The sequence below is a fragment of the Salvelinus alpinus genome, chromosome 11, assembly GCF_045679555.1.
Source record: "Salvelinus alpinus chromosome 11, SLU_Salpinus.1, whole genome shotgun sequence".
NCBI lineage: Eukaryota > Metazoa > Chordata > Actinopteri > Salmoniformes > Salmonidae > Salvelinus > Salvelinus alpinus.
Window position 1 is genome coordinate 6,073,348 of NC_092096.1, and position 26,341 is coordinate 6,099,688.

Here is a 26,341-nt window from a genome sequence, read left to right on the forward strand (position 1 = left end):
CCATAGAGATGTATAGAGATCACAACGTTGGATCTATTCCATTATACACACCATAGAGATGTATAGAGATCACAACGTTGGATCTATTCCATTATACACACCATAGAGATGTATAGAGATCACAACGTATCTATTCCATTATACACACCATAGAGATGTATAGAGATCACAACGTTGGATCTATTCCATTATACACACCATAGAGATGTATAGAGATCACAACGTTGGATCTATTCCATTATACACACCATAGAGATGTATAGAGATCACAACGTATCTGTTCCATTATACACACCATAGAGATGTATAGAGATCACATCGTATCTATTCCATTATACACACCATAGAGATGTATAGAGATCACAACGTATCTGTTCCATTATACACACCATAGAGATGTATAGAGATCACAACGTATCTATTCCATTATACACACCATAGAGATGTATAGAGATCACAACGTATCTATTCCATTATACACACCATAGAGATGTATAGAGATCACAACGTATCTATTCCATTATACACACCATAGAGATGTATAGAGATCACAACGTATCTATTCCATTATACACACCATAGAGATGTATAGAGATCACAACGTATCTATTCCACTATACACACCATAGAGCTGTATAGAGATCACAACTTTGCATCTGTCTCATTATGGCGTCTGTGAGTGCATGACAGCAGTGGCGGTTCTAAGTTGTATGGCTCCCTGGGTGAACCCCCACTTCAGCCCCCCCCCCAAATAAATCACCGTTCTTCACCAACTGACATTTTCATCCAGCCATTTGGAACAACACAAATATATAATAATAACATTGAAATGTATATAAACACAAAAATATATACAAAAATAAGACTCATAAATATCAAAAGGAAGTAGCGAAGACAAATTGTAGTATATAAATACAAATAAAAGAGAATCTAATTATTACACTATTACCCTATTGCTAACAAAAAACACACAAATAAAACTATTGCACAAATCCTACATTACACAAATATAAACTTATAAAGAAGAGAACCTGATTATTACACTATTGGTCTTCAAACAAGAAACATACAAACTAAATTGCACAACTGCCATCTAAACCAAGACCTTTCTTGCCTTCCTTGAGGCAAAGTCATCAATTACATCATCATAAGAAGTCTGCTCAGTAATTACATGGTTAATACTGATGACAGCAAGGCCACGAAGGCGTTCCTGTGACATGGTGGACCTCAGGTAGGATTTGATGAGCTTCAGCTTTGAAAAGCTCCTCTCTGCTTCAGCTACAGTCACTGGAAGAGTAGGACACATTCTGAGAGCAGTCCACAAATGTGGACACATTGAGAGCTCCCTTTACGTGTATAACTATCAGCAGCTCCAGCAGGGTCATGGTCTTCGATGGCAAGTTCTTCAGTTCCTGTGCAAGCTCTCTGCCATCCAAGTCTGAGTGGTCTTTATAGTGCAGTGTCATACTAAGGGCCTCACATTGTTCTGTCAGCTCCTCATTGGAGAGACTTTGGAAGGCTGTCCGAACTCCAACGTTCTCTCCCACATGTTCCAATGTGGAAGATCTTTCCTGAAGGGCCGAGGTTACAGCATCAACAACGACGTTGAGAAATGTCACCTCCAGCTTCTTCAGGGCTTCACTCAAAGGCTCATCAAACGATTCGTATGAAAAGTGGCGCTTTGTGGACTTCAGCTTTTGTGTTGTAGAACGGCCTCTACATTCATACCCTCGCAAATATCCTTGGCTGACGTTTGTGCAGTCATAAAGCCCGTTGCCCTGAAGTTGCTGAGACCTCTCTCTGTCTTTCTGAGAAGACTGACTGCAACATCCACATGCATACTGGGAGACTGCATCAGCTTGCTCACATGTTGGATCTGGCTCCAGATGTCATACCACATCACTGTACAGATGCTGAAGCGATATGATCCCACCTCCTCTGACAAGGACTGGGCCTCAATCTTTATCACAGGGTCTTTGGTTGGATCCCTCACCTCAATCAGTGCCTCTCTCACCACTGATACCTGAATACTCAGTGGCTCAACACTCTTAACTTTCCTCTTTGATCCTCATTGCCAGTTCTTTCCATGTTTTCATGCAGTTTTGGTGTTCTGGACTGCTGCCGTGTGAAGTAAGCAAAGAACTTGCATGTTTCCAGTCTGTCAGTCCTGAGTTTGCTAAATTAATTTTCTTCTTCGAAAAGAGTTTGAAGCAGAAGGGACTGTTGATTCTTTCAGAATACACCAACCAACTTCGAGCGATTTTTTTTTTTCACCACTCACCACGGTCTTCCTGAAATACTGGTTGTGATCTTCCATCACTCTCATTCCTTGGGAAAACAAATTAAGTAAGTTGGTCCTCCAGTTGTGTTTGAATTGTGTCAGTCAGAACTGAAGGCCAGTCAGCAGGGTCTGACTGGTGGTTCATCTTCAGCAACAGGATTTGGTTGGGATGCTGCTACAGGCATTTCTAATGGCGAACACATGGGCATTAGTTTACACACGTTATTCACAGCATTTAAAGTGGTGGGACACATATATACCCAATAATAATAAAAATCATCATTGTTACCTACAATATGCAAAAAGGGAAATTATTTGTTTTGTTTATTTTATGCAGGGATGCACACATAAACACATATGCGTGTGCGCACAAACACACCTGAAGAATCCTGGAAACAAATGGGTCTTTGGTCACTCCAAATGGGAGTGGAAACAAATGGGTCTTCATCCTCATCCAACATTTGTGAAGATGCTTGTGTGGCTGAGGAGGTAGATGGCTCCTCATCCTGAGGCTCTGAGATCATTTCTGAAGAGGAATAGGAACCAAATGAACCACACAACCTCCTTGGCTAATTCTAGGCATAAGACACCCCAAAACACTCAATATATCACAATAATATAGATGTATTTGAAGTTAGCCTACAGCCCTGGAAATTCCCCTTACTGATCTCAGGACCTAGTCAATACAACCACAGAATACCTTTATGATGTCACCTCGAGTTAACCAAACCAATAATGTGCCAGTGCTGCAGGCTTCACACATTATCATGATGAAACTGTGTGAAATGATATCCTATGTTATGTAAGCTAGTTGGACAGAAAACGGAATATTGTCGCCCTATGTGTAATAGCAAGCAACAGGCTAACAAACTTAAGTGTTATACTAGCCTGTTTCATTACATGCATAATATTATACTCATAAACAGATGACATAGCTGCATACTTTTATCTTTTGCGCGTTTCTCCTCTTCGTCTTTCTCCTAACCTGATGGCGTAGACCTTTTCTTATCCATTTGTGTTGAATTGGCACTAGAGCATCAATACATTACCCATCCCCAACACTGTCAACCAAGAGTCAAGACTACATTACCCATCCCCAACACTGTCAACCAAGAGTCAAGACTACATTACCCATCCCCAACACTGTCAACCAAGAGTCAAGACTACATTACCCATCCCCCAACACTGTCAACCAAGAGTCAAGACTACATTACCCATCCCCCAACACTGTCAACCAAGAGTCAAGACTACATTACCCATCCCCCAACACTGTCAACCAAGAGTCAAGACTACATTACCCATCCCCCAACACTGTTAACTAAGAGTCAAGACTACATTACCCATCCCCCAACACTGTAAACCAAGAGTCAAGACTAAAACAATTCACCTTTGTGCTGTGCAGACTGGTTTTATATTATTCTTAACCATTTCACACAAACCAGAAAAAAATGCAACAATATGAAACTATATATTCACAGTATTATGAATGAATTGTGGTTTATTTGGTAGCATTTCGTAGTGTGACTGATTTTACTAATTGCATTAGTACTGTACAAAGTTAGAGGTGCGCTATTTGATAGATTCCCCTGCTCCCTCTACCTCGGGCTTCCAGTGGGGAGAACTGAGGTCAACCTACCCCGCCCCCCTCCCCATCTGGCACTTCTGAGTGGGAGACCTTCCCAGGCAGTAGCCTGCCTAGTTCACAACCTAGAATCAGGGCGCCCACTCCAACAAGGTTAATTGACCCACATTTTCAAACGGTGACATGATATAATTGACGTGATGTGCAATTATAATTTTTTGTGCGGGTGCCCGACAAGATACCTCCCCGGGAGGCCGCCCGTGTCTCCTCGGGAGGCCGCCCGTGTCTCCTCGGGAGGCCGCCCGTGTTTCCTCGGGAGGCCGCCCGTGTTTCCTCGGGAGGCCGCCCGTGTTTCCTCGGGAGGCTGCCCGTGTCTTCCCGGGAGGCTGCCCGTGTCTCCCATACCTAAATCCGCCGCTGCATGACAATGCCATTGAGACCGTCTCCATTTTGAAGTAGCCGATGTTTTTGTTCTACTACTTCTACGAGTTGGCCCCTCCAGGGCCTTTCAGTTTGGCCCCTCCAGTGGCCCCTCCAGTGTTGTCTGATCAGGTATAAAGACAAAGTTGGTGATTTACTGCCCCCTGGAGGGTGTTGTCTGAACAGGTATAACGACAAGGTTGATGATTTACTGCCCCCTGGAGGGTGTTGTCTGAACAGGTATAAAGACAAGGTTGGTGATTTACTAACCCCCTGGAGGATGTTGTCTGAACAGGTATAAAGACAAGGTTGGTGATTTACTGCCCCCTGGAGGGTGTTGTCTGAACAGGTATAAAGACAAGGTTGGTGATTTACTGCCCCCTGGAGGATGTTGTCTGAACAGGTATAAAGACAAGGTTGCTGATTTACTGCCACCTTCTGTATGGAATGTTTGCTCACCAGTATAATTAATTGGCTGATCCCTCCTAATGATCTGGATGGAAACATATGGTGATCCTTCTTTAACCCACAGGAAGTCCCACCCAGACTACTTCAAAATGGTGAAAGTCCTAATTGGAATGCCCGGGCTAAAATATGCTTTTGGGCACTAGAGTCCTCTATACATGTTTATGGCACACACACAATTAAATACAGACGCAGAAGTACATTCCATAAATACAATGCCCAGTGGTGGATTAATAGGATTTGTGTGTGTGTGTGTGTGTGTGTGTGTGTGTGTGTGTGTGTGTGTGTGTGTGTGTGTGTGTGTGTGTGTGTGTGTGTGTGTGTGTGTGTGTGTGTGTGTGTGTGTGTGTGTGTGTGTGTGTGTGTGTGTCAGGTAAATGGTAGTGATGTGGTGAAGGTGGGCCATAGACAGGTGGTGTCGCTGATCCGTCAGGGAGGAAGTCAGCTGCTGATGAAGGTTGTTTCAGTCACACGCAAACCTGAGTCCGACTTGGTCCGTAAGAAAGGTACGGGACAGTGTGTGTGTGTTTCTGTGATAAAGGTGAATGGTTTTGGTCTGTGACTCATTTGATTGGCTGACACCCCCCTACAGCACCTCCTCCGCCTAAGAGAGCACCCAGCACGTCGCTCACACTGCGCTCCAAATCTATGACGTCTGAACTGGAAGAGATAGGTAGGAGAGAGAAAGAGAGACTCACACACACTCACACACACACACACACACACACACACACACACACACACACACACACACACACACACACACACACACACACACACACACACACACACACACACACACACACACACACACACACACACACACACACACACACACACACACACACTCACGATTCACACTCACACAGTGTGAGTGACCTGATCTGTACTTTCTCCTGTAAGCCTCTGCCAGGAGGAGACGAGGGGGTGAGTGTGTGTTGTGTTGGAATTGTATCATGTAGTATTGTGTTGTAGTGCTATGGAGTACTGTGTAGTGCTATGGAGTACTGTGTTTTACTGTGTAGTGCTATTTAGTACTGTGTAATGCTATGTGGTACTGTGTTGTAGTGTGTTGTAGTGCTATGTGGTACTGTGTTGTAATGCTATGTGGTACTGTGTTGTACTGTGTTGTAATGCTATGTGGTACTGTGTTGTACTATGTTGTAATGCTATGTGTTACAGTGTGGTACTGTGTTGTACTGTGTTGTAGTGCTATGGAGTACTGTGTTTTACTGTGTAGTGCTATTTAGTACTGTGTAGTGCTATGTGGTACTGTGTTGTAATGCTATGTGGTACTGTGTTGTACTGTGTTGTAATGCTATGTGGTACTGTGTTGTAGTGTGTTGTAATGCTATGTGGTACTGTGTGGTACTGTGTTGTAATGCTATGTGGTACTGTGTTGTAGTGTGTTGTAGTGCTATGTGGTACTGTGTTGTAGTGTGTTGTAATGCTATATGGTACTGTGTTGTAGTGTGTTGTAGTGCTATGTGGTACTGTGTTGTAATGCTATGTGGTACTGTGTTGTAGTGTGTTGTAATGCTATATGGTACTGTGTTGTAATGCTATATGGTACTGTGTTGTACTGTGTTGTAATGCTATGTGGTACAGTGTGGTACTGTGTTGTAATGCTATGTGTTACTGTGTTGTACTGTGTTGTAATGCTATGTGGTACTGTGTTGTAGTGTGTTGTAATGATATGTGTTACTGTGTTGTACTGTGTTGTAATGCTATTTGGTACTGTGTTGTACTGTGTTGTAATGCTATGTGGTACAGTGTGGTACTGTGTTGTAATGCTATGTGTTACTGTGTTGTACTGTGTTGTAATGCTATGTGTTACTGTGTTGTACTGTGTTGTAATGCTATGTGGTACTGTGTTGTACTGTGTTGTAATGCTATGTGGTACTGTGTTGTACTGTGTTGTAATGCTATGTGGTACTGTGTTGTACTGTGTTGTAATGCTATGTGTTACAGTGTGGTACTGTGTTGTAATGCTATGTGTTACAGTGTGGTACTGTGTTGTAATGCTATGTGTTACAGTGTGGTACTGTGTTGTAATGCTATGTGTTACAGTGTGGTACTGTGTTGTAATGCTATGTGGTACTGTGTTGTACTGTGTTGTAATGCTATGTGTTACTGTGTGGTACTGTGTTGTACTGTGTTGTAATAATATTTGGTACTGTGTTGTAATGCTATGTAGTACTGTGTTGTAATGCTATGTGTTACTGTGTTGTAATGCTATGTGTTACAGTGTGGTACTGTGTTGTAATGCTATGTGTTACAGTGTGGTACTGTGTTGTAATGCTATGTGTTACTGTGTGGTACTGTGTTGTAATGCTATGTGTTACTGTGTGGTACTGTGTTGTAATGCTATGTGTTACAGTGTGGTACTGTGTTGTAATGCTATGTGTTACAGTGTGGTACTGTGTTGTAATGCTATGTGTTACTGTGTTGTACTGTGTTGTAATGCTATTTGGTACTGTGTGGTACTGTGTTGTAATGCTATGTGGTACAGTGTTGTAATGCTATGTGTTACTGTGTGGTACTGTGTTGTAATGCTATGTGGTACAGTGTTGTACTGTGTTGTAATGCTATGTGTTACAGTGTGGTACTGTGTTGTAATGCTATGTGTTACAGTGTGGTACTGTGTTGTAATGCTATGTGTTACAGTGTGGTACTGTGTTGTAATGCTATGTGTTACTGTGTGGTACTGTGTTGTAATGCTATGTGTTACTGTGTGGTACTGTGTTGTAATGCTATGTGTTACAGTGTGGTACTGTGTTGTAATGCTATGTGTTACAGTGTGGTACTGTGTTGTAATGCTATGTGTTACAGTGTGGTACTGTGTTGTAATGCTATGTGGTACTGTGTTGTACTGTGTTGTAATGCTATGTGTTACTGTGTGGTACTGTGTTGTACTGTGTTGTAATAATATTTGGTACTGTGTTGTACTGTGTTGTAATGCTATGTAGTACTGTGTTGTAATGCTATTTGGTACTGTGTGGTACTGTGTTGTAATGCTATGTGTTACAGTGTGGTACTGTGTTGTAATGCTATGTGTTACAGTGTGGTACTGTGTTGTAATGCTATGTGTTACTGTGTGGTACTGTGTTGTAATGCTATGTGGTACTGTGTTGTAATTCTATGTGGTACTGTGTTGTAATTATATGTGTTACAGTGTGGTACTGTGTTGTAATGCTATGTGTTACTGTGTGGTACTGTGTTGTAATGCTATGTGTTACTGTGTGGTACTGTGTTGTAATGCTATGTGTTACAGTGTGGTACTGTGTTGTAATGCTATGTGTTACTGTGTGGTACTGTGTTGTAATTTTATGTGTTACTGTGTTGTAATGCTATGTGTTACAGTGTGGTACTGTGTTGTAATGCTATGTGTTACTGTGTTGTAATGCTATGTGTTACTGTGTTGTAATGCTATGTGTTACTGTGTTGTAATGCTATGTGTTACAGTGTGGTACTGTGTTGTAATGCTATGTGTTACAGTGTGGTACTGTGGTGTAATGCTATGTGGTACTGTGTTGTAGTGTGTTGTACTGTGTTGTAATGCTATATGGTACTGTGTTGTACTGTGTTGTAGTGCTATGTGGTACTGTGTTGTAGTACTATGTGGTACTGTGTTGTAATGCTATGTGTTACAGTGTTGTAATGCTATGTGTTACTGTGTTGTAATGCTATGTGTTACAGTGTGGTACTGTGTTGTAATGCTATGTGTTACAGTGTGGTACTGTGTTGTAATGCTATGTGTTACTGTGTTGTAATGCTATGTGTTACAGTGTGGTACTGTGTTGTAATGCTATGTGTTACAGTGTGGTACTGTGTTGTAATGCTATGTGTTACTGTGTTGTAATGCTATGTGTTGTACAGTGTGGTACTGTGTTGTAATGCTATGTGTTACAGTGTGGTACTGTGTTGTAATGCTATGTGGTACTGTGTTGTAGTGTGTTGTACTGTGTTGTAATGCTATATGGTACTGTGTTGTACTGTGTTGTAGTGCTATGTGGTACTGTGTTGTAGTGCTATGTGGTACTGTGTTATAGTGCTATGTGGTACTGTGTTGTAGTACTATTTTGAAGTGCTATGTAGTACTATGTAGTACTGTGTTGTACTGTTTAGTGCTATGTAGTACTGTGTTGTACTGTGTACTTTGATGTATTTCAGACAAGCTGGACGAGATGTTGACTGGGTCCCAGGAGGTGATGATGAGAAAATGCCCCTTGGAGGCGGACTACAGAGCGGCCACCGTGAAGCAGCGACCAACCAGCAGACGAATTACTCAGCAAGAGATCAACGTAAGTCAGATGAGTCACTACTGATTCACTCAGTCACGATTTACTGCTGATTCACTCAGTCACGATTCACTACCGATTCACTCAGTCACGATTTACTGCTGATTCACTCAGTCACGATTCACGATTTACTACTGATTCACTCAGTCACGATTCACTACTGATTCACGCAGTCACGATTTACTGCTGGTTCACTAAGTCACGATTCACTACTGATTCACTAAGTCATGATTTACTGCTGATTCGCTAAGTCATGATTTACTGCTGATTCACTCAGTCACGATTTACTGCTGGTTCACTAAGTCACGATTCACTACTGGTCCAGACAGATGCTGTTTCTTTAAAACATATGTGATCCCAGGCATTCTCTCACTGTGTGTGTTGCAGTCTTTGTTTGAGCGGCAGGGCCTGCCTGTTCCTCCAGGGGTTTCCCTGGGTATGGAGAAAGCCACCATGCAGCTGCCTCGTGGAATGTCTCGGACCAAGTCCTTCGGTGAGACAATTACATTACTCTAACTATTACCAGAATCCAGTGGCGAACCATGGCTATTGGACCGAGGCGTTGTAGTACTATGTGGTACCAGAATCCAGTGGCGAACCATGGCTATTGGACCTAGGCGTTGTAGTACTATGTGGTACCAGAATCCAGTGGCGAACCATGGCTATTGGACCTAGGCGTTGTAGTACTATGTGGTACCAGAATCCAGTGGCGAACCATGGCTATTGGACCTAGGCGTTGTAGTACTATGTGGTACCAGAATCCAGTGGCGAACCATGGCTATTGGACCTAGGCGTTGTAGTACTATGTGGTACCAGAATCCAGTGGCGAACCATGGCTATTGGACCTAGGCGTTGTAGTACTATGTGGTACCAGAATCCAGTGGCGAACCATGGCTATTGGACCTAGGCGTTCAATGGGGGAAGAAAACCTTCCAACACGTTGTACCAAACTGTAAAATCCAGAAACAGAAGAGAAACACAGGATGTCTTAATGAATCCACCTTGATTACATTTACATTTAACATTTAAGTCATTTAGCAGACGCTCTTATCCAGAGCGACTTACAAATTGGTGCATTCACCTTATGACATCCAGTGGAACAGCCACTTTACAATAGTGCATCTAAATCTTTTAAGGGGGGGGGGGGTGAGAAGGATTACTTTATCCTATCCTAGGTATTCCTTAAAGAGGTGGGGTTTCAGGTGTCTCCGGAAGGTGGTGATTGACTCTGCTGTCCTGGCGTCGTGAGGGAGTTTGTTCCACCATTGGGGGGCCAGAGCAGCGAACAGTTTTGACTGGGCTGAGCGGGAACTGTACTTCCTCAGTGGTAGGGAGGCGAGCAGGCCAGAGGTGGATGAACGCAGTGCCCTTGTTTGGGTGTAGGGCCTGATCAGAGCCTGGAGGTACTGAGGTGCCGTTCCCCTCACAGCTCCGTAGGCAAGCACCATGGTCTTGTAGCGGATGCGAGCTTCAACTGGAAGCCAGTGGAGAGAGCGGAGGAGCGGGGTGACGTGAGAGAACTTGGGAAGGTTGAACACCAGACGGGCTGCGGCGTTCTGGATGAGTTGTAGGGGTTTAATGGCACAGGCAGGGAGCCCAGCCAACAGCGAGTTGCAGTAATCCAGACGGGAGATGACAAGTGCCTGGATTAGGACCTGCGCCGCTTCCTGTGTGAGGCAGGGTCGTACTCTGCGGATGTTGTAGAGCATGAACCTACAGGAACGGGCCACCGCCTTGATGTTAGTTGAGAACGACAGGGTGTTGTCCAGGATCACGCCAAGGTTCTTAGCGCTCTGGGAGGAGGACACAATGGAGTTGTCAACCGTGATGGCGAGATCATGGAACGGGCAGTCCTTCCCCGGGAGGAAGAGCAGCTCCGTCTTGCCGAGGTTCAGCTTGAGGTGGTGATCCGTCATCCACACTGATATGTCTGCCAGACATGCAGAGATGCGATTCGCCACCTGGTCATCAGAAGGGGGAAAGAAGAAGATTAGTTGTGTGTCGTCTGCATAGCAATGATAGGAGAGACCATGTGAGGTTATGACAGAGCCAAGTGACTTGGTGTATAGCGAGAATAGGAGAGGGCCTAGAACAGAGCCCTGGGGGACACCAGTGGTGAGAGCACGTGGTGAGGAGACAGATTCTCGCCACGCCACCTGGTAGGAGCGACCTGTCAGGTAGGACGCAATCCAAGCGTGGGCCGCGCCGGAGATGCCCAACTCGGAGAGGGTGGAGAGGAGGATCTGATGGTTCACAGTATCGAAGGCAGCCGATAGGTCTAGAAGGATGAGAGCAGAGGAGAGAGAGTTAGCTTTAGCAGTGCGGAGCGCCTCCGTGATACAGAGAAGAGCAGTCTCAGTTGAATGACTAGTCTTGAAACCTGACTGATTTGGATCAAGAAGGTCATTCTGAGAGAGATAGCGGGAGAGCTGGCCAAGGACGGCACGTTCAAGAGTTTTGGAGAGAAAAGAAAGAAGGGATACTGGTCTGTAGTTGTTGACATCAGAGGGATCGAGTGTAGGTTTTTTCAGAAGGGGTGCAACTCTCGCTCTCTTGAAGACGGAAGGGACGTAGCCAGCGGTCAGGGATGAGTTGATGAGCGAGGTGAGGTAAGGGAGAAGGTCTCCGGAAATGGTCTGGAGAAGAGAGGAGGGGATAGGGTCAAGCGGGCAGGTTGTTGGGCGGCCGGCCGTCACAAGACGCGAGATTTCATCTGGAGAGAGAGGGGAGAAAGAGGTCAGAGCACAGGGTAGGGCAGTGTGAGCAGAACCAGCGGTGTCGTTTGACTTAGCAAACGAGGATCGGATGTCGTCGACCTTCTTTTCAAAATGGTTGACGAAGTCATCTGCAGAGAGGGAGGAGGGGGGGGGAGGGGGAGGAGGATTCAGGAGGGAGGAGAAGGTGGCAAAGAGCTTCCTAGGGTTAGAGGCAGATGCTTGGAATTTAGAGTGGTAGAAAGTGGCTTTAGCAGCAGAGACAGAAGAGGAAAATGTAGAGAGGAGGGAGTGAAAGGATGCCAGGTCCGCAGGGAGGCGAGTTTTCCTCCATTTCCGCTCGGCTGCCCGGAGCCCTGTTCTGTGAGCTCGCAATGAGTCGTCGAGCCACGGAGCGGGAGGGGAGGACCGAGCCGGCCTGGAGGATAGGGGACATAGAGAGTCAAAGGACGCAGAAAGGGAGGAGAGGAGGGTTGAGGAGGCAGAATCAGGAGATAGGTTGGAGAAGGTTTGAGCAGAGGGAAGAGATGATAGGATGGAAGAGGAGAGGGTAGCGGGGGAGAGAGAGCGAAGGTTGGGACGGCGCGATACCATCCGAGTAGGGGCAGTGTGGGAAGTGTTGGATGAGAGCGAGAGGGAAAAGGATACAAGGTAGTGGTCGGAGACTTGGAGGGGAGTTGCAATGAGGTTAGTGGAAGAACAGCATCTAGTAAAGATGAGGTCGAGCGTATTGCCTGCCTTGTGAGTAGGGGGGGAAGGTGAGAGGGTGAGGTCAAAAGAGGAGAGGAGTGGAAAGAAGGAGGCAGAGAGGAATGAGTCAAAGGTAGACGTGGGGAGGTTAAAGTCGCCCAGAACTGTGAGAGGTGAGCCGTCCTCAGGAAAGGAGCTAATCAAGGCATCGAGCTCATTGATGAACTCTCCGAGGGAACCTGGAGGGCGATAAATGATAAGGATGTTAAGCTTGAAAGGGCTGGTAACTGTGACAGCATGGAATTCAAAGGAGGCGATAGACAGATGGGTAAGGGGAGAAAGAGAGAATGACCACTTGGGAGAGATGAGGATCCCGGTGCCACCACCCCGCTGACCAGAAGCTCTCGGGGTGTGCGAGAACACGTGGGCGGACGAAGAGAGAGCAGTAGGAGTAGCAGTGTTATCTGTGGTGATCCATGTTTCCGTCAGTGCCAAGAAGTCGAGGGACTGGAGGGAGGCATAGGCTGAGATGAACTCTGCCTTGTTGGCCGCAGATCGGCAGTTCCAGAGGCTACCGGAGACCTGGAACTCCACGTGGGTCGTGCGCGCTGGGACCACCAGATTAGGGTGGCCGATGCCACGCGGTGTGGAGCGTTTGTATGGTCTGTGCAGAGAGGAGAGAACAGGGATAGACAGACACATAGTTGACAGGCTACAGAAGAGACTACGCTAATGCAAAGGAGATTGGAGTGGCAAGTGGACTACGCGTCTCGAATGTTCAGAAAGTTAAGCTTACGTAGCAAGAATCTTATTGACTAAAATGATTAAGATGATACAGTACTGCTGAAGTAGGCTAGCTGGCAGTGGCTGCGTTGTTGACTTTGTAGGCTAGCTGGCAGTTGTTGACTTTGTAGGCTAGCTGGCAGTGGCTGCGTTGTTGACACTACACTAATCAAGTCGTTCCGTTGAGTGTAATAGTATCTACAGTGCTGCTATTCGGGGGCTAGCTGGCTAGCTAGCAGTGTTGATTACGTTACGTTGCGTTAATTGAACGACAATAGCTGGCTAGCTAACCTAGAAAATCGCTCTAGACTACACAATTATCTTTGATACAAAGACGGCTATGTAGCTAGCTATGTAGCTAGCTACGATCAAACAAATCAAACCGTTGTACTGTAATGAAATGAAAATGTGATACTACCTGTGGAGCGAAGCGGAATGCGACCGGGTTGTTGAGTGCGGAAGTTCTATTCGGTAGACGTTGGCTAGCTGTTGGCTAGCTAGCAGTGTCTCCTACGTTAAGGACGACAGATAGCTGGCTAGCTAACCTCGGTAAATTAAGATAATCACTCTAAAACTACACACTCTAAACTACACAATTATCTTGGATACGAAGACAGCAAAGACAACTATGTAGCTAGCTAACACTACACTAATCAAGTCGTTCAGTTGGGTGTAATAGTTGCTACAGTGCTGCTATTCGGTAGACGGTGGACGTTTGCTAGCTGGCTAGCTGCTGGGCAGATAGCAGTGTAGACTGCGTTAGGACGACGAAATACGATAATTACGCAATTATCTTTGATACAAAGACGGCTATGTAGCTAGCTAAGAAGAAATTGCTAAGATTAGACAAATCAAACCGTTGTACTATAATGAAATGTAATGAAATGTAATGAAAAGTTATACTACCTGCGGACCAAAGTGCGAATGCGACCGCTCGCTCCAACCCGGAAGTGAACTGATTGATGAAACAGGCCTGAGGCTGAGCCATGCTACGGGCTGCCACTCACACATAGACAGCGCCCGCACAGATAATGTTACCAGCAACAACAACCAAACTGCTTACACAACCTATGGTAGAGAGGAAGAGGCGAAGCAAGAGGGTCCACTCCCGTCAAAAAGTGTCCACGTCAGAACACAGCGATTCTGTTTAATAAGCAGACTGATACCCCCCCCCAAGGCTTATACTTTTAGAGGTTAAGGTTATAGTCAGGTTATAATATGCCAGTCTCTCCCCTGCAGGTGCACCAGAGGATGACAGGATCTCTGCACTGATTGGAGAGCATCGGTTTCCAAGGAGCTCTTCGATGACTGATGGTTTCATACCTCCTCCTCCCCAGACTGCCCCTCCTCCTCCCCCTTCCCACTACTTCCTGGACTCTGGCCCGCCGCCAGCCTTCTGCCCTCCACCTCCCCCGCAGCGAGCAGCCGATCAATCACACTCTAGCTTCAAGCCGGGGGCGGAACCTAGGCTGCACGAGGTCTGTGATTCGCCAACGTCTCGGAGCCATGCAGAGCGGCAGAGGAAAGCTCGCTCCATGATCATCCTGCAGGACTCGCCTGTACCAGGCTATCTACCTGCAGAGTCTTCCCCCCTAGGCCGACCTGCTGGGGCTACAGCCCTGTCCCGGCCCAGCCCTGCTGTCTCCCCCAGCCCCCTCTCCAGAACCAGCCCTGTCCCCAGCCCCCTCTCCAGAACCAGCCCTGCCTCCAGCCCCAGCCCCCTCTCCAGAACCAGCCCTGCCCCCAGCCCTAACCCTCCAGGGGAGCGCAGCAGCAACAGGAGGCGTGGCCGACCAGTAGAGAACCCGTATGCCAACGTGGGTCAGCTGCCTGCCCCCCCCAGCAAGCCTCAGCGTCGCAAGTCTCCGCTCCTCAAACAGCTGCAGGTGGAGGAGGGGCCCAGCAGGGCAGAGCTATACCAGCAGCAGGTGCTCACTGAGCGTGCTCAGATACGGGTCACGCCCCCTCAGGGCCGTAGGTCTTCCTTCTTCCTGTCTGTGGAGGGAGGGGGTTCAGAGCCCCCTCCCATCTTACTGACCCAGTCCCACTCTGTAGATGACCTGGGGGAGCTGCCACCCCCCATCCCCGTCCTCTCCCCCTCCTCCTCCCCCCACTCCACCTTTCTCCACCCACTGACAGGCAAGCCTCTGGACCCCTCCTCCCCCCTCGCCCTGGCCCTCGCTGCCCGCGAACGAGCTCTCACTGCACGCACACCCAGCCCTGAACCCAGAACCAAACACGCACACTCATCTAGACCCGAGCCCAGGCCCAAACACGCACACTCACCCAGCCCCGAGCCCAGGCCCAAACACGCACACTCACCCAGCCCCGAGCCCAGGCCCAAACACGCACACTCACCCAGCCCCGAGCCCAAACGAACCCCTCCTCCCCTGACCAGCCCTGAGCTCCGACACAAACGTACCAACCCACCCATATTCCTTGACGGACAGCTGGAGCGGCCAGTCGTAGAGCGGCCAGAGACAGAAGGCGGAGTCACATCTCCTGCTGTGCCCTCCCCCGAGCGTTGGCAGACTATGCCCCTCCCTCCCATCAGTCAGGTGACCATCAATATAACCAATGAAAGCCAGCTGGCAGGACGGGGTCTGGGGGAAGAGCTGATTGAGGCGCTGCATGGACAATTACAGAGGAGGAGAAGTCTGACCGTTGGCAGCTCAGAGGAGGAGGGGGGTTCATATACGGTAACCCAGGGCCAATCAGAGAGGAGGAATAGTCTGGAGGGCGGGCCTTACACGGTGACCCTGCCCCCTGCACTGCTGTCATCCAGTGATGAGGAGACGAGAGAGGAGCTTCGTAAGATTGGTCTGGTGTCTCCTCCCCTGGTGTTTGCCACGCCCCCCTCCCCCACCAAGCCCCCCTCCTCCCTCAGCCTGTCACCACGAAGACCCCAGGCAGGTGAGGGCGGGGGAGGAGGGGAGTCAGCTCCAGACTCAGGGATGGAGGAGGGAGACCCTCACATAGAGAACACCTTATCCCCAAGCATCACCCCGGCCCCCAGCCTGCCCCCCACCCTGCCCTCCCCAGAACGCCCCCAGCCTTTCCCTGCCACCCCGAAAACCCTGCCCTCCACCACTTCAGACCCCCAGAGCCTGAAGCCCAGGCTGCGTTCTCCCCTGGGCCGTGGTCGCTCTGCTCTCAGGGATCCTCTACTGAAACAGTCTTCAGACAGCGATCTGCTTCCATCTGGCTGTGGACCTGGACGCCCACCACCCTACCTCTTCCAGGTAACCCTGATACCTTTTCCAGGTAACCCTGACCTAACCCACCCTACCTCTTCCAGGTAACCCTGACCCACCCTGATAGCTTTTCCAGGTAACCCTGACCCTAACCCACCCTACCTTTTCCAGGTAACCCTGACCCTAACCCACCCACCTCTTCCAGGTAACCCTGACCCTGACCCACCCTACCTCTTCCAGGTAACCCTGACCCTGACCCACCCTGATAGCTTTTCCAGGTAACCCTGACCTAACCCACCCTACCTCTTCCAGGTAACCCTGACCCACCCTGATCACATTTACATTTTACATTTGATTTATTTAGCAGACACACAGAGTGACTTAGGGTTAGTGCATTCACAGGCATAGAAAGAACATTAATCTGAAGATAGCTAGGTGGGACAACCACATATCACAGGCATAGAAAGAACATTAATCTGAAGATAGCTAGGTGGGACAACCACATATCACAGGCATAGAAAGAACATTAATCTGAAGATAGCTAGGTGGGACAACCACATATCACAGGCATAGAAATAACATTAATCTGAAGATAGCTAGGTGGGACAACCACATATCACAGGCATAGAAAGAACATTAATCTGAAGATAGCTAGGTGGGACAACCACATATCACAGGCATAGAAATAACATTAATCTGAAGATAGCTAGGTGGGACAACCACATATCACAGGCATAGAAAGAACATTCATCTGAAGATAGCTAGGTGGGACAACCACATATCACAGGCATAGAAAGAACATTAATCTGAAGATAGCTAGGTGGGACAACCACATATCACAGGCATAGAAAGAACATTAATCTGAAGATAGCTAGGTGGGACAACCACATATCACATGCATATCAAGAAAATGTTTACTCAATAAATTAGCTATCAGCAAAGTCAGCTAGAAGGAGTCAAGTGCAAGTATAAGGAGGGGGGGGGGGGCGAGGTGAGTGGGATTATATAAGATACTCTTTGAAGAGGTAAGATTTCAAGGGCTTTCGGAAGATGGGCAGGGACTCTGCTGGCCTAGCTTCAGGGGGAAGCTGGTTCCACCATTGGGGTGCCAGGACAGAGAAGAGCTTGGACTGGGCTGAGTGGACATTGTGGTGCCAGGACAGAGAAGACTTGGACTGGGCTGAGCGGGAGATGCCCTCCCGTAGGGGTCGGAGGGCCAAGCGACCTGAGGTGGCAGAACGGAGTGTTCGAGTTGGGTTGTAGGATTTGAGCATAGCCTGAACGTAGGGATGGTCAGTTCCTCTTGCTGCTCCGTAGGCAAGCACCATGGTCTTGTAGTGGATGCGAGCTTCGACTGGAAGCCAGTGGAGTGTGCAGAGGAGCGGGGTGACATGAGAGAACTTGGGAAGGTTGAAAACCAGGTGGGCTGCAGCGTTCTGGATAAGTTGCAGTGGTTTGATGGCACAAGCAGGGAGCCCAGACGAGAGAGAGTTGCAGTAGTCCAGACGAGAGATGACAAGTGCCTGGATTAGGACCTGCACAGCTTCCTGTGTGAGGTAGGGTCGTACTCTACGGATGTTGTAGAGCATGAATCTGCAGGAGTGAGTCACTGCTTTGATCTTTGCAGATAACGACAGGGTGTTGTCCAGGGTCACACCAAGGTTCTTTGCACTCTGGGAAGGTGACACTGTGGAGTTGTCACCCATGATGGCGAGGTCTTTGAGAGGGAAGGCAGCTCTGTCTTGTTGAGCTTGAGATGGAGGGCCGACATCCAAGCTGAGATATCTGCCAGGCACGCAGAGATGCGTGTCGCCACCTGGGTGTCAGAAGGGGAAAGGAGAAAAGTAGTTAAGTGTCATCCTCATAGCAGTGATAGGAGAGACCATGTGAGGATGTGACAGAGCTGAGTGACTTGGTGTATAGAGAGAAGCGGAGAGGTCCATCCTCATAGCAGTGATTGGAGAGACAATGTGAGGATATGACAGACCTGAGTGACTTGGTTTATAGAGAGAAGAGGAGAGGTCCATCCTCATAGCAGTGATAGGAGAGACCATGAGAGGATATGACAGAGCTGAGTGACTTGGTGTATAGAGAGAAGAGGAGAGGGCCTAGAACCGAGCCCTGGGGGACACCAGTAGTGAGAGTATGTGGTGCAGACTCAGATCCTCTCCACAGCGACTAGGGCCATTTTGAAGTCAGAGGGGGGAAGGTGGTCAGGAAAGAGGGAAGTGAGGAATGGGAGAAGGTCTCCAGAGATGGTCTGGAGAAGGGAGGAGGGGATGGGGTTGAACGGGCAGGTTTTCAGGTGGCCAGACCTCACTAGTCGCAGTATTTCATCTGGAGAAAGAGGAGAGAAAGAGGTCACGGTGTGGAGTAGTTCTGTGTGAGTGGGACCAGAGAACTCAATAGGCTGAGTGAATGATGAACCGATGTCGTCAACCTTCTTTTCAAAGTGGTTGACAAAGTTGTCCACATAGAGGGAGGAGGTAGAGGATTAAGGAGGGAGGATATGGAAAATTGTTTCCCAGGGTTAGAGGCAGAAGTTTGACATTTAATGTGGTAGAAAGTGGCTTTAGCAGCAGGTACAGAGAAAGAGAAGGTAGAAAGGAGGGAGGGATGTTTAGTTTACCTCCATTTCTGCTCCGCTGCCTGCAGCACTGTTCTGTAAACTCGCAAGGAGTCACTCAGCCACGGAGCAGGAGGGGAGGGCCGAGCCGGCCGGGAGGAAAGAGGACAGTGTGAGTCATAGCATGCGGAAAGGGAGGAGAGTAGGGTCGAAGAAGCAGAGTTAGGAGACAGGATGGAGAAGGATTTAGCAGAAAGGAGAGATGATAGGATAGAAGAGGAGAGAGTAGTGGGAGACAGAGAGCGAAGATTGCGACGGTGCATGACCATCTGGGTATGGGCTGAGTCACTGGGGTTTGGAGGAAAGGGAGACAGAAAGGAAAACAAAGTAGTGATCAGAGACCTGGTGGGGCGTTGCAGTGAGATTAGTAGGAGATCAGAGACCTGGAGGGGGTTACAGTGAGATTAGTAGGAGAGCAGAGACCTGGAGGGGGTTACAGTGAGATTAGTAGGAGAACAGAGACCTGGAGGGGGGTTGCAGTGAGATTAGTAGGAGAACAGACACCTGGAGGGGGGTTACAGTGAGATTAGTAGGAGAACAGAGACCTGGAGGGGCGTTGCAGTGAGATTAGCAGGAGAACAGAGACCTGGAGGGGGTTACAGTGAGATTAGTAGGAGAACAGAGACCTGGAGGGGGGTTACAGTGAGATTAGTAGGAGAACAGAGACCTGGAGGGGGTTTACAGTGAGATTAGTAGGAGAACAGAGACCTGGAGGGGGTTACAGTGAGATTAGTAGGAGAACAGAGACCTGGAGGGGGTTACAGTGAGATTAGTAGGAGAACAGAGACCTGGAGGGGGGTTACAGTGAGATTAGTAGGAGAACAGAGACCTGGAGGGGGTTACAGTGAGATTAGTAGGAGAACAGAGACCTGGAGGGGCGTTACAGTGAGATTAGTAGGAGAACAGAGACCTGGAGGGGCGTTGCAGTGAGATTAGTAGGATAACAGAGACCTGGAAGGGGTTTACAGTGAGATTAGTAGGAGAACAGAGACCTGGAGGGGGGTTACAGTGAGATTAGTAGGAGAACAGAGACCTGGAGGGGGGTTACAGTGAGATTAGTAGGAGAACAGAGACCTGGAGGGGCGTTGCAGTGAGATTAGTAGTATAACAGAGACCTGGAGGGGGTTTACAGTGAGATTAGTAGGAGAACAGAGACCTGGAGGGGGGTTACAGTGAGATTAGTAGGAGAACAGAGACCTGGAGGGGGGTTACAGTGAGATTAGTAGGAGAACAGAGACCTGGAGGGGCGTTGCAGTGAGATTAGTAGGAGAACAGAGACCTGGAGGGGGGTTGCAGTGAGATTAGTAGGAGAACAGAGACCTGGAGGGGGGTTACAGTGAGATTAGTAGGAGAACAGAGACCTGGAGGGGGGTTACAGTGAGATTAGTAGGAGAACAGAGACCTGGAGGGGGGTTACAGTGAGATTAGTAGGAGAACAGAGACCTGGAGGGGGTTACAGTGAGATTAGTAGGAGAACAGAGACCTGGAGGGGCGTTGCAGTGAGATTAGTAGGAGAACAGAGACCTGGAGGGAGGTTACAGTGAGATTAGTAGGAGAACAGAGACTTGGAGGGGGTTACAGTGAGATTAGTAGGAGAACAGAGACCTGGAGGGGGGTTACAGTGAGATTAGTAGGAGAACAGAGACCTGGAGGGGGTTACAGTGAGATTAGTAGGAGAACAGAGACCTGGAGGGGGGTTACAGTGAGATTAGTAGGAGAACAGAGACCTGGAGGGGCGTTGCAGTGAGATTAGTAGGATAACAGAGACCTGGAGGGGGTTACAGTGAGATTAGTAGGAGAACAGAGACCTGGAGGGGGGTTGCAGTGAGATTAGTAGGAGAACATAGACCTGGAGGAGGGTTACAGTGAGATTAGTAGGAGAACAGAGACCTGGAGGGGGTTTACAGTGAGATTAGTAGGAGAACAGAGACCTGGAGGGGGGTTACAGTGAGATTAGTAGGAGAACAGAGACCTGGAGGGGGGTTACAGTGAGATTAGTAGGAGAACAGAGACCTGGAGGAGGGTTACAGTGAGATTAGTAGGAGAACAGAGACCTGGAGGGGCGTTGCAGTGAGATTAGTAGGATAACAGAGACCTGGAGGGGGTTTACAGTGAGATTAGAAGGAGAACAGAGACCTGGAGGGGGGTTACAGTGAGATTAGTAGGAGAACAGAGACCTGGAGGGGGGTTGCAGTGAGATTAGTAGGAGAACAGAGACCTGGAGGGGCGTTGCAGTGAGATTAGTAGGAGAACAGAGACCTGGAGGGGGGTTGCAGTGAGATTAGTAGGAGAACAGAGACCTGGAGGGGGGTTACAGTGAGATTAGTAGGAGAACAGAGACCTGGAGGGGGGTTACAGTGAGATTAGTAAGAGAACAGAGACCTGGAGGGGGTTACAGTGAGATTAGTAGGAGAACAGAGACCTGGAGGGGGGTTACAGTGAGATTAGTAGGAGAACAGAGACCTGGAGGGGGGTTACAGTGAGATTAGTAGGAGAACAGAGACCTGGAGGGGGTTACAGTGAGATTAGTAGGAGAACAGAGACCTGGAGGGGGGTTACAGTGAGATTAGTAGGAGAACAGAGACTTGGAGGAGGGTTACAGTGAGATTAGTAGGAGAACAGAGACCTGGAGGGGGTTACAGTGAGATTAGTAGGAGAACAGAGACCTGGAGGGGGGTTACAGTGAGATTAGCAGGAGAACAGAGACCTGGAGGGGCGTTGCAGTGAGATTAGTAGGATAACAGAGACCTGGACAGGGGTTACAGTGAGATTAGTAGGATAACAGAGACCTGGACGGGGGTTACAGTGAGATTAGTAGGAGAACAGAGACCTGGTGGGGCGTTGCAGTGAGATTAGTAGGAGAACAGAGACCTGGAGGGGGGTTACAGTGAGATTAGTAGGAGAACAGAGACCCAGGAGGGGCGTTGCAGTGAGATTAGTAGGAGAACAGAGACCTGGAGGGGGTTACAGTGAGATTAGTAGGAGAACAGAGACCTGGAGGGGGGTTACAGTGAGATTAGTAGGAGAACAGAGACCTGGATGGGCGTTGCAGTGAGATTAGTAGGAGAACAGAGACCTGGATGGGGGTTACAGTGAGATTAGTAGGAGAACAGAGACCTGGAGGGGGTTACAGTGAGATTAGTAGGAGAACAGAGACCTGGAGGGGGTTACAGTGAGATTAGTAGGATAACAGAGACCTGGAGGGGGGTTACAGTGAGATTAGTAGGAGAACAGAGACCTGGAGGGGCGTTGCAGTGAGATTAGTAGGATAACAGAGACCTGGAGGGGGTTACAGTGAGATTAGTAGGAGAACAGAGACCTGGAGGAGGGTTACAGTGAGATTAGTAGGAGAACAGAGACCTGGAGGGGGGTTGCAGTGAGATTAGTAGGAGAACAGAGACCTGGAGGGGGTTTACAGTGAGATTAGTAGGAGAACAGAGACCTGGAGGGGGGTTACAGTGAGATTAGTAGGAGAACAGAGACCTGGAGGGGGGTTACAGTGAGATTAGTAGGAGAACAGAGACCTGGAGGGGGGTTGCAGTGACATTAGTAGGAGAACAGAGACCTGGAGGGGGTTTACAGTGAGATTAGTAGGAGAACAGAGACCTGGAGGGGGTTACAGTGAGATTAGTAGGAGAACAGAGACCTGGAGGGGGTTACAGTGAGATTAGTAGGAGAACAGAGACCTGGAGGGGGGTTACAGTGAGATTAGTAGGAGAACAGAGACCTGGAGGGGCGTTGCAGTGATATTAGTAGGAGAACAGAGACCCAGGAGGGGCGTTGCAGTGAGATTAGTAGGATAATAGAGACCTGGAGGGGGTTACAGTGAGATTAGTAGGAGAACAGAGACCTGGAGGGAGGTTACAGTGAGATTAGTAGGATAACAGAGACCTGGATGGGGGTTACAGTGAGATTAGTAGGAGAACAGAGACCTGGAGGAGGGTTACAGTGAGATTAGTATTAGAACAGAGACCTGGAGGGGGGTTACAGTGAGATTAGTAGGAGAACAGAGACCTGGATAGGGGTTACAGTGAGATTAGTAGGAGAACAGAGACCTGGAGGGGGTTACAGTGAGATTAGTAGGAGATCAGAGACCTAGAAGGGGTTACAGTGAGATTAGTAGGAGAACAGAGACCTGGAGGGGGGTTGCAGTGAGATTAGTAGGAGAACAGAGACCTGGAGGGGCGTTGCAGTGAGATTAGTAGGAGAACAGAGACCTGGAGGGGGGTTACAGTGAGATTAGTAGGAGAACATAGACCTGGAGGAGGGTTACAGTGAGATTAGTAGGAGAACAGAGACCTGGAGGGGGGTTACAGTGAGATTAGTAGGAGAACAGAGACCTGGAGGAGGGTTACAGTGAGATTAGTAGGAGAACAGAGACCTGGAGGGGGGTTACAGTGAGATTAGTAGGATAACAGAGACCTGGAGGGGGGTTACAGTGAGATTAGTAGGATAACAGAGACCTGGAGGGGGTTACAGTGAGATTAGTAGGAGAACAGATACCTGGAGGGGGGTTACAGTGAGATTAGTAGGAGAACAGAGACCTGGAGGAGGGTTACAGTGAGATTAGTAGGATAACAGAGACCTGGAGGGGGTTTACAGTGAGATTAGTAGGAGAACAGAGACCTGGAGGGGGTTACAGTGAGATTAGTAGGAGAACAGAGACCTGGAGGAGGGTTACAGTGAGATTAGTAGGAGAACAGAGACCTGGAGGGGGTTACAGTGAGATTAGTAGGAGAACAGAGACCTGGAGGGGGGTTACAGTGAGATTAGCAGGAGAACAGAGACCTGGAGGGGGGTTACAGTGAGATTAGTAGGAGAACAGAGACCTGGTGGGGCGTTGCAGTGAGATTAGTAGGAGAACAGAGACCTGGAGGGGGGTTACAGTGAGATTAGTAGGAGAACAGAGACCTGGAGGGGGTTACAGTGAGATTAGTAGGAGAACAGAGACCTGGAGGGGGGTTACAGTGAGATTAGTAGGATAACAGAGACCTGGAGGGGGTTTACAGTGAGATTAGTAGGAGAACAGAGACCTGGAGGGGGGTTACAGTGAGATTAGTAGGAGAACAGAGACCTGGAGGGGGGTTACTGTGAGATTAGTAGGAGAACAGAGACCAGGAGGGGGGTTACAGTGAGATTAGTAGGAGAACAGAGACCAGGAGGGGGGTTACAGTGAGATTAGTAGGAGAACAGAGACCTGGAGGGGGGTTACAGTGAGATTAGTAGGAGAACAGAGACCTGGAGGGGGGTTACAGTGAGATTAGTAGGAGAACAGAGACCTGGAGGGGGGTTACAGTGAGATTAGCAGGAGAACAGAGACCTGGAGGGGCGTTGCAGTGAGATTAGTAGGATAACAGAGACCTGGACAGGGGTTACAGTGAGATTAGTAGGATAACAGAGACCTGGACGGGGGTTACAGTGAGATTAGTAGGAGATCAGAGACCTAGAAGGGGTTACAGTGAGATTAGTAGGAGAACAGAGACCTGGAGGGGGGTTACAGTGAGATTAGCAGGAGAACAGAGACCTGGAAGGGCGTTGCAGTGAGATTAGTAGGAGAACAGAGACCCAGGAGGAGGGTTACAGTGAGATTAGTAGGAGAACAGAGACCTGGAGGGGCGTTGCAGTGAGATTAGTAGGAGAACAGAGACCTGGACGGGGGTTACAGTGAGATTAGTAGGAGAACAGAGACCTGGAGGAGGGTTACAGTGAGATTAGTAGGAGAACAGAGACCTGGAGGGGGGTTACAGTGAGATTAGTAGGATAACAGAGACCTGGACGGGGGTTACAGTGAGATTAGTAGGAGAACAGAGACCTGGTGGGGCGTTGCAGTGAGATTAGTAGGAGAACAGAGACCTGGAGGGGGGTTACAGTGAGATTAGTAGGAGAACAGAGACCCAGGAGGGGCGTTGCAGTGACATTAGTAGGAGAACAGAGACCTGGAGGGGGTTACAGTGAGATTAGTAGGAGAACAGAGACCTGGAGGGGGGTTACAGTGAGATTAGTAGGAGAACAGAGACCTGGATGGGGGTTACAGTGAGATTAGTAGGAGAACAGAGACCTGGAGGGGGTTACAGTGAGATTAGTAGGAGAACAGAGACCTGGAGGGGGTTACAGTGAGATTAGTAGGAGAACAGACACCTGGAGGGGGGTTACAGTGAGATTAGTAGGAGAACAGAGACCTGGAGGGGCGTTGCAGTGAGATTAGTAGGATAACAGAGACCTGGAGGGGGTTACAGTGAGATTAGTAGGAGAACAGAGACCTGGAGGAGGGTTACAGTGAGATTAGTAGGAGAACAGAGACCTGGAGGGGGTTTACAGTGAGATTAGTAGGAGAACAGAGACCTGGAGGGGGGTTACAGTGAGATTAGTAGGAGAACAGAGACCTGGAGGGGGGTTACAGTGAGATTAGTAGGAGAACAGAGACCTGGAGGGGGGTTACAGTGAGATTAGTAGGAGAACAGAGACCTGGAGGGGGTTTACAGTGAGATTAGTAGGAGAACAGAGACCTGGAGGGGGTTACAGTGAGATTAGTAGGAGAACAGAGACCTGGAGGGGGTTACAGTGAGATTAGTAGGAGAACAGAGACCTGGAGGGGGGTTACAGTGAGATTAGTAGGAGAACAGAGACCTGGAGGGGCGTTGCAGTGATATTAGTAGGAGAACAGAGACCTGGAGGGGGTTACAGTGAGATTAGTAGGAGAACAGAGACCTGGAGGGGCGTTGCAGTGAGATTAGTAGGAGAACAGAGACCTGGAGGGGCGTTACAGTGAGATTAGTAGGAGAACAGAGACCTGGAGGGGCGTTGCAGTGAGATTAGTAGGAGAACAGAGACCTGGAGGGGCGTTACAGTGAGATTAGTAGGAGAACAGAGACCTGGAGGGGGGTTACAGTGAGATTAGTAGGAGAACAGAGACCCGGAGGGGCGTTGCAGTGAGATTAGTAGGAGAACAGAGATCTGGAGGGGGTTACAGTGAGATTAGTAGGAGAACAGAGACCTGGAGGGGGGTTACAGTGAGATTAGTAGGAGAACAGAGACCTGGAGGGGCGTTGCAGTGAGATTAGTAGGATAACAGAGACCTGGACGGGGGTTACAGTGAGATTAGTAGGAGAACAGAGACCTGGAGGGGGGTTACAGTGAGATTAGTAGGAGAACAGAGACCTGGAGGGGCGTTGCAGTGAGATTAGTAGGATAACAGAGACCTGGAGGGGGGTTACAGTGAGATTAGTAGGAGAACAGAGACCTGGAGGGGCGTTGCAGTGATATTAGTAGGAGAACAGAGACCCAG

The 26,341-nt window shown here is 48.6% G+C and overlaps 1 protein-coding gene across 1 annotated transcript in view; it reads left to right on the top strand.

The window, feature by feature from the left end:
* Nucleotides 1-26,341, top strand: part of shank3b (SH3 and multiple ankyrin repeat domains 3b) — a 136,902-nt gene that overhangs the window by 75,583 nt on the left and 34,978 nt on the right. The window contains exons 17-22 of the mRNA XM_071331615.1: nt 5,114-5,254; nt 5,341-5,421; nt 5,652-5,675; nt 8,922-9,052; nt 9,437-9,542; nt 14,476-16,478. Coding sequence (XP_071187716.1) covers nt 5,114-5,254; nt 5,341-5,421; nt 5,652-5,675; nt 8,922-9,052; nt 9,437-9,542; nt 14,476-16,478 — 2,486 coding nt within the window. The remainder of the gene's footprint in view (nt 1-5,113; nt 5,255-5,340; nt 5,422-5,651; nt 5,676-8,921; nt 9,053-9,436; nt 9,543-14,475; nt 16,479-26,341) is intronic.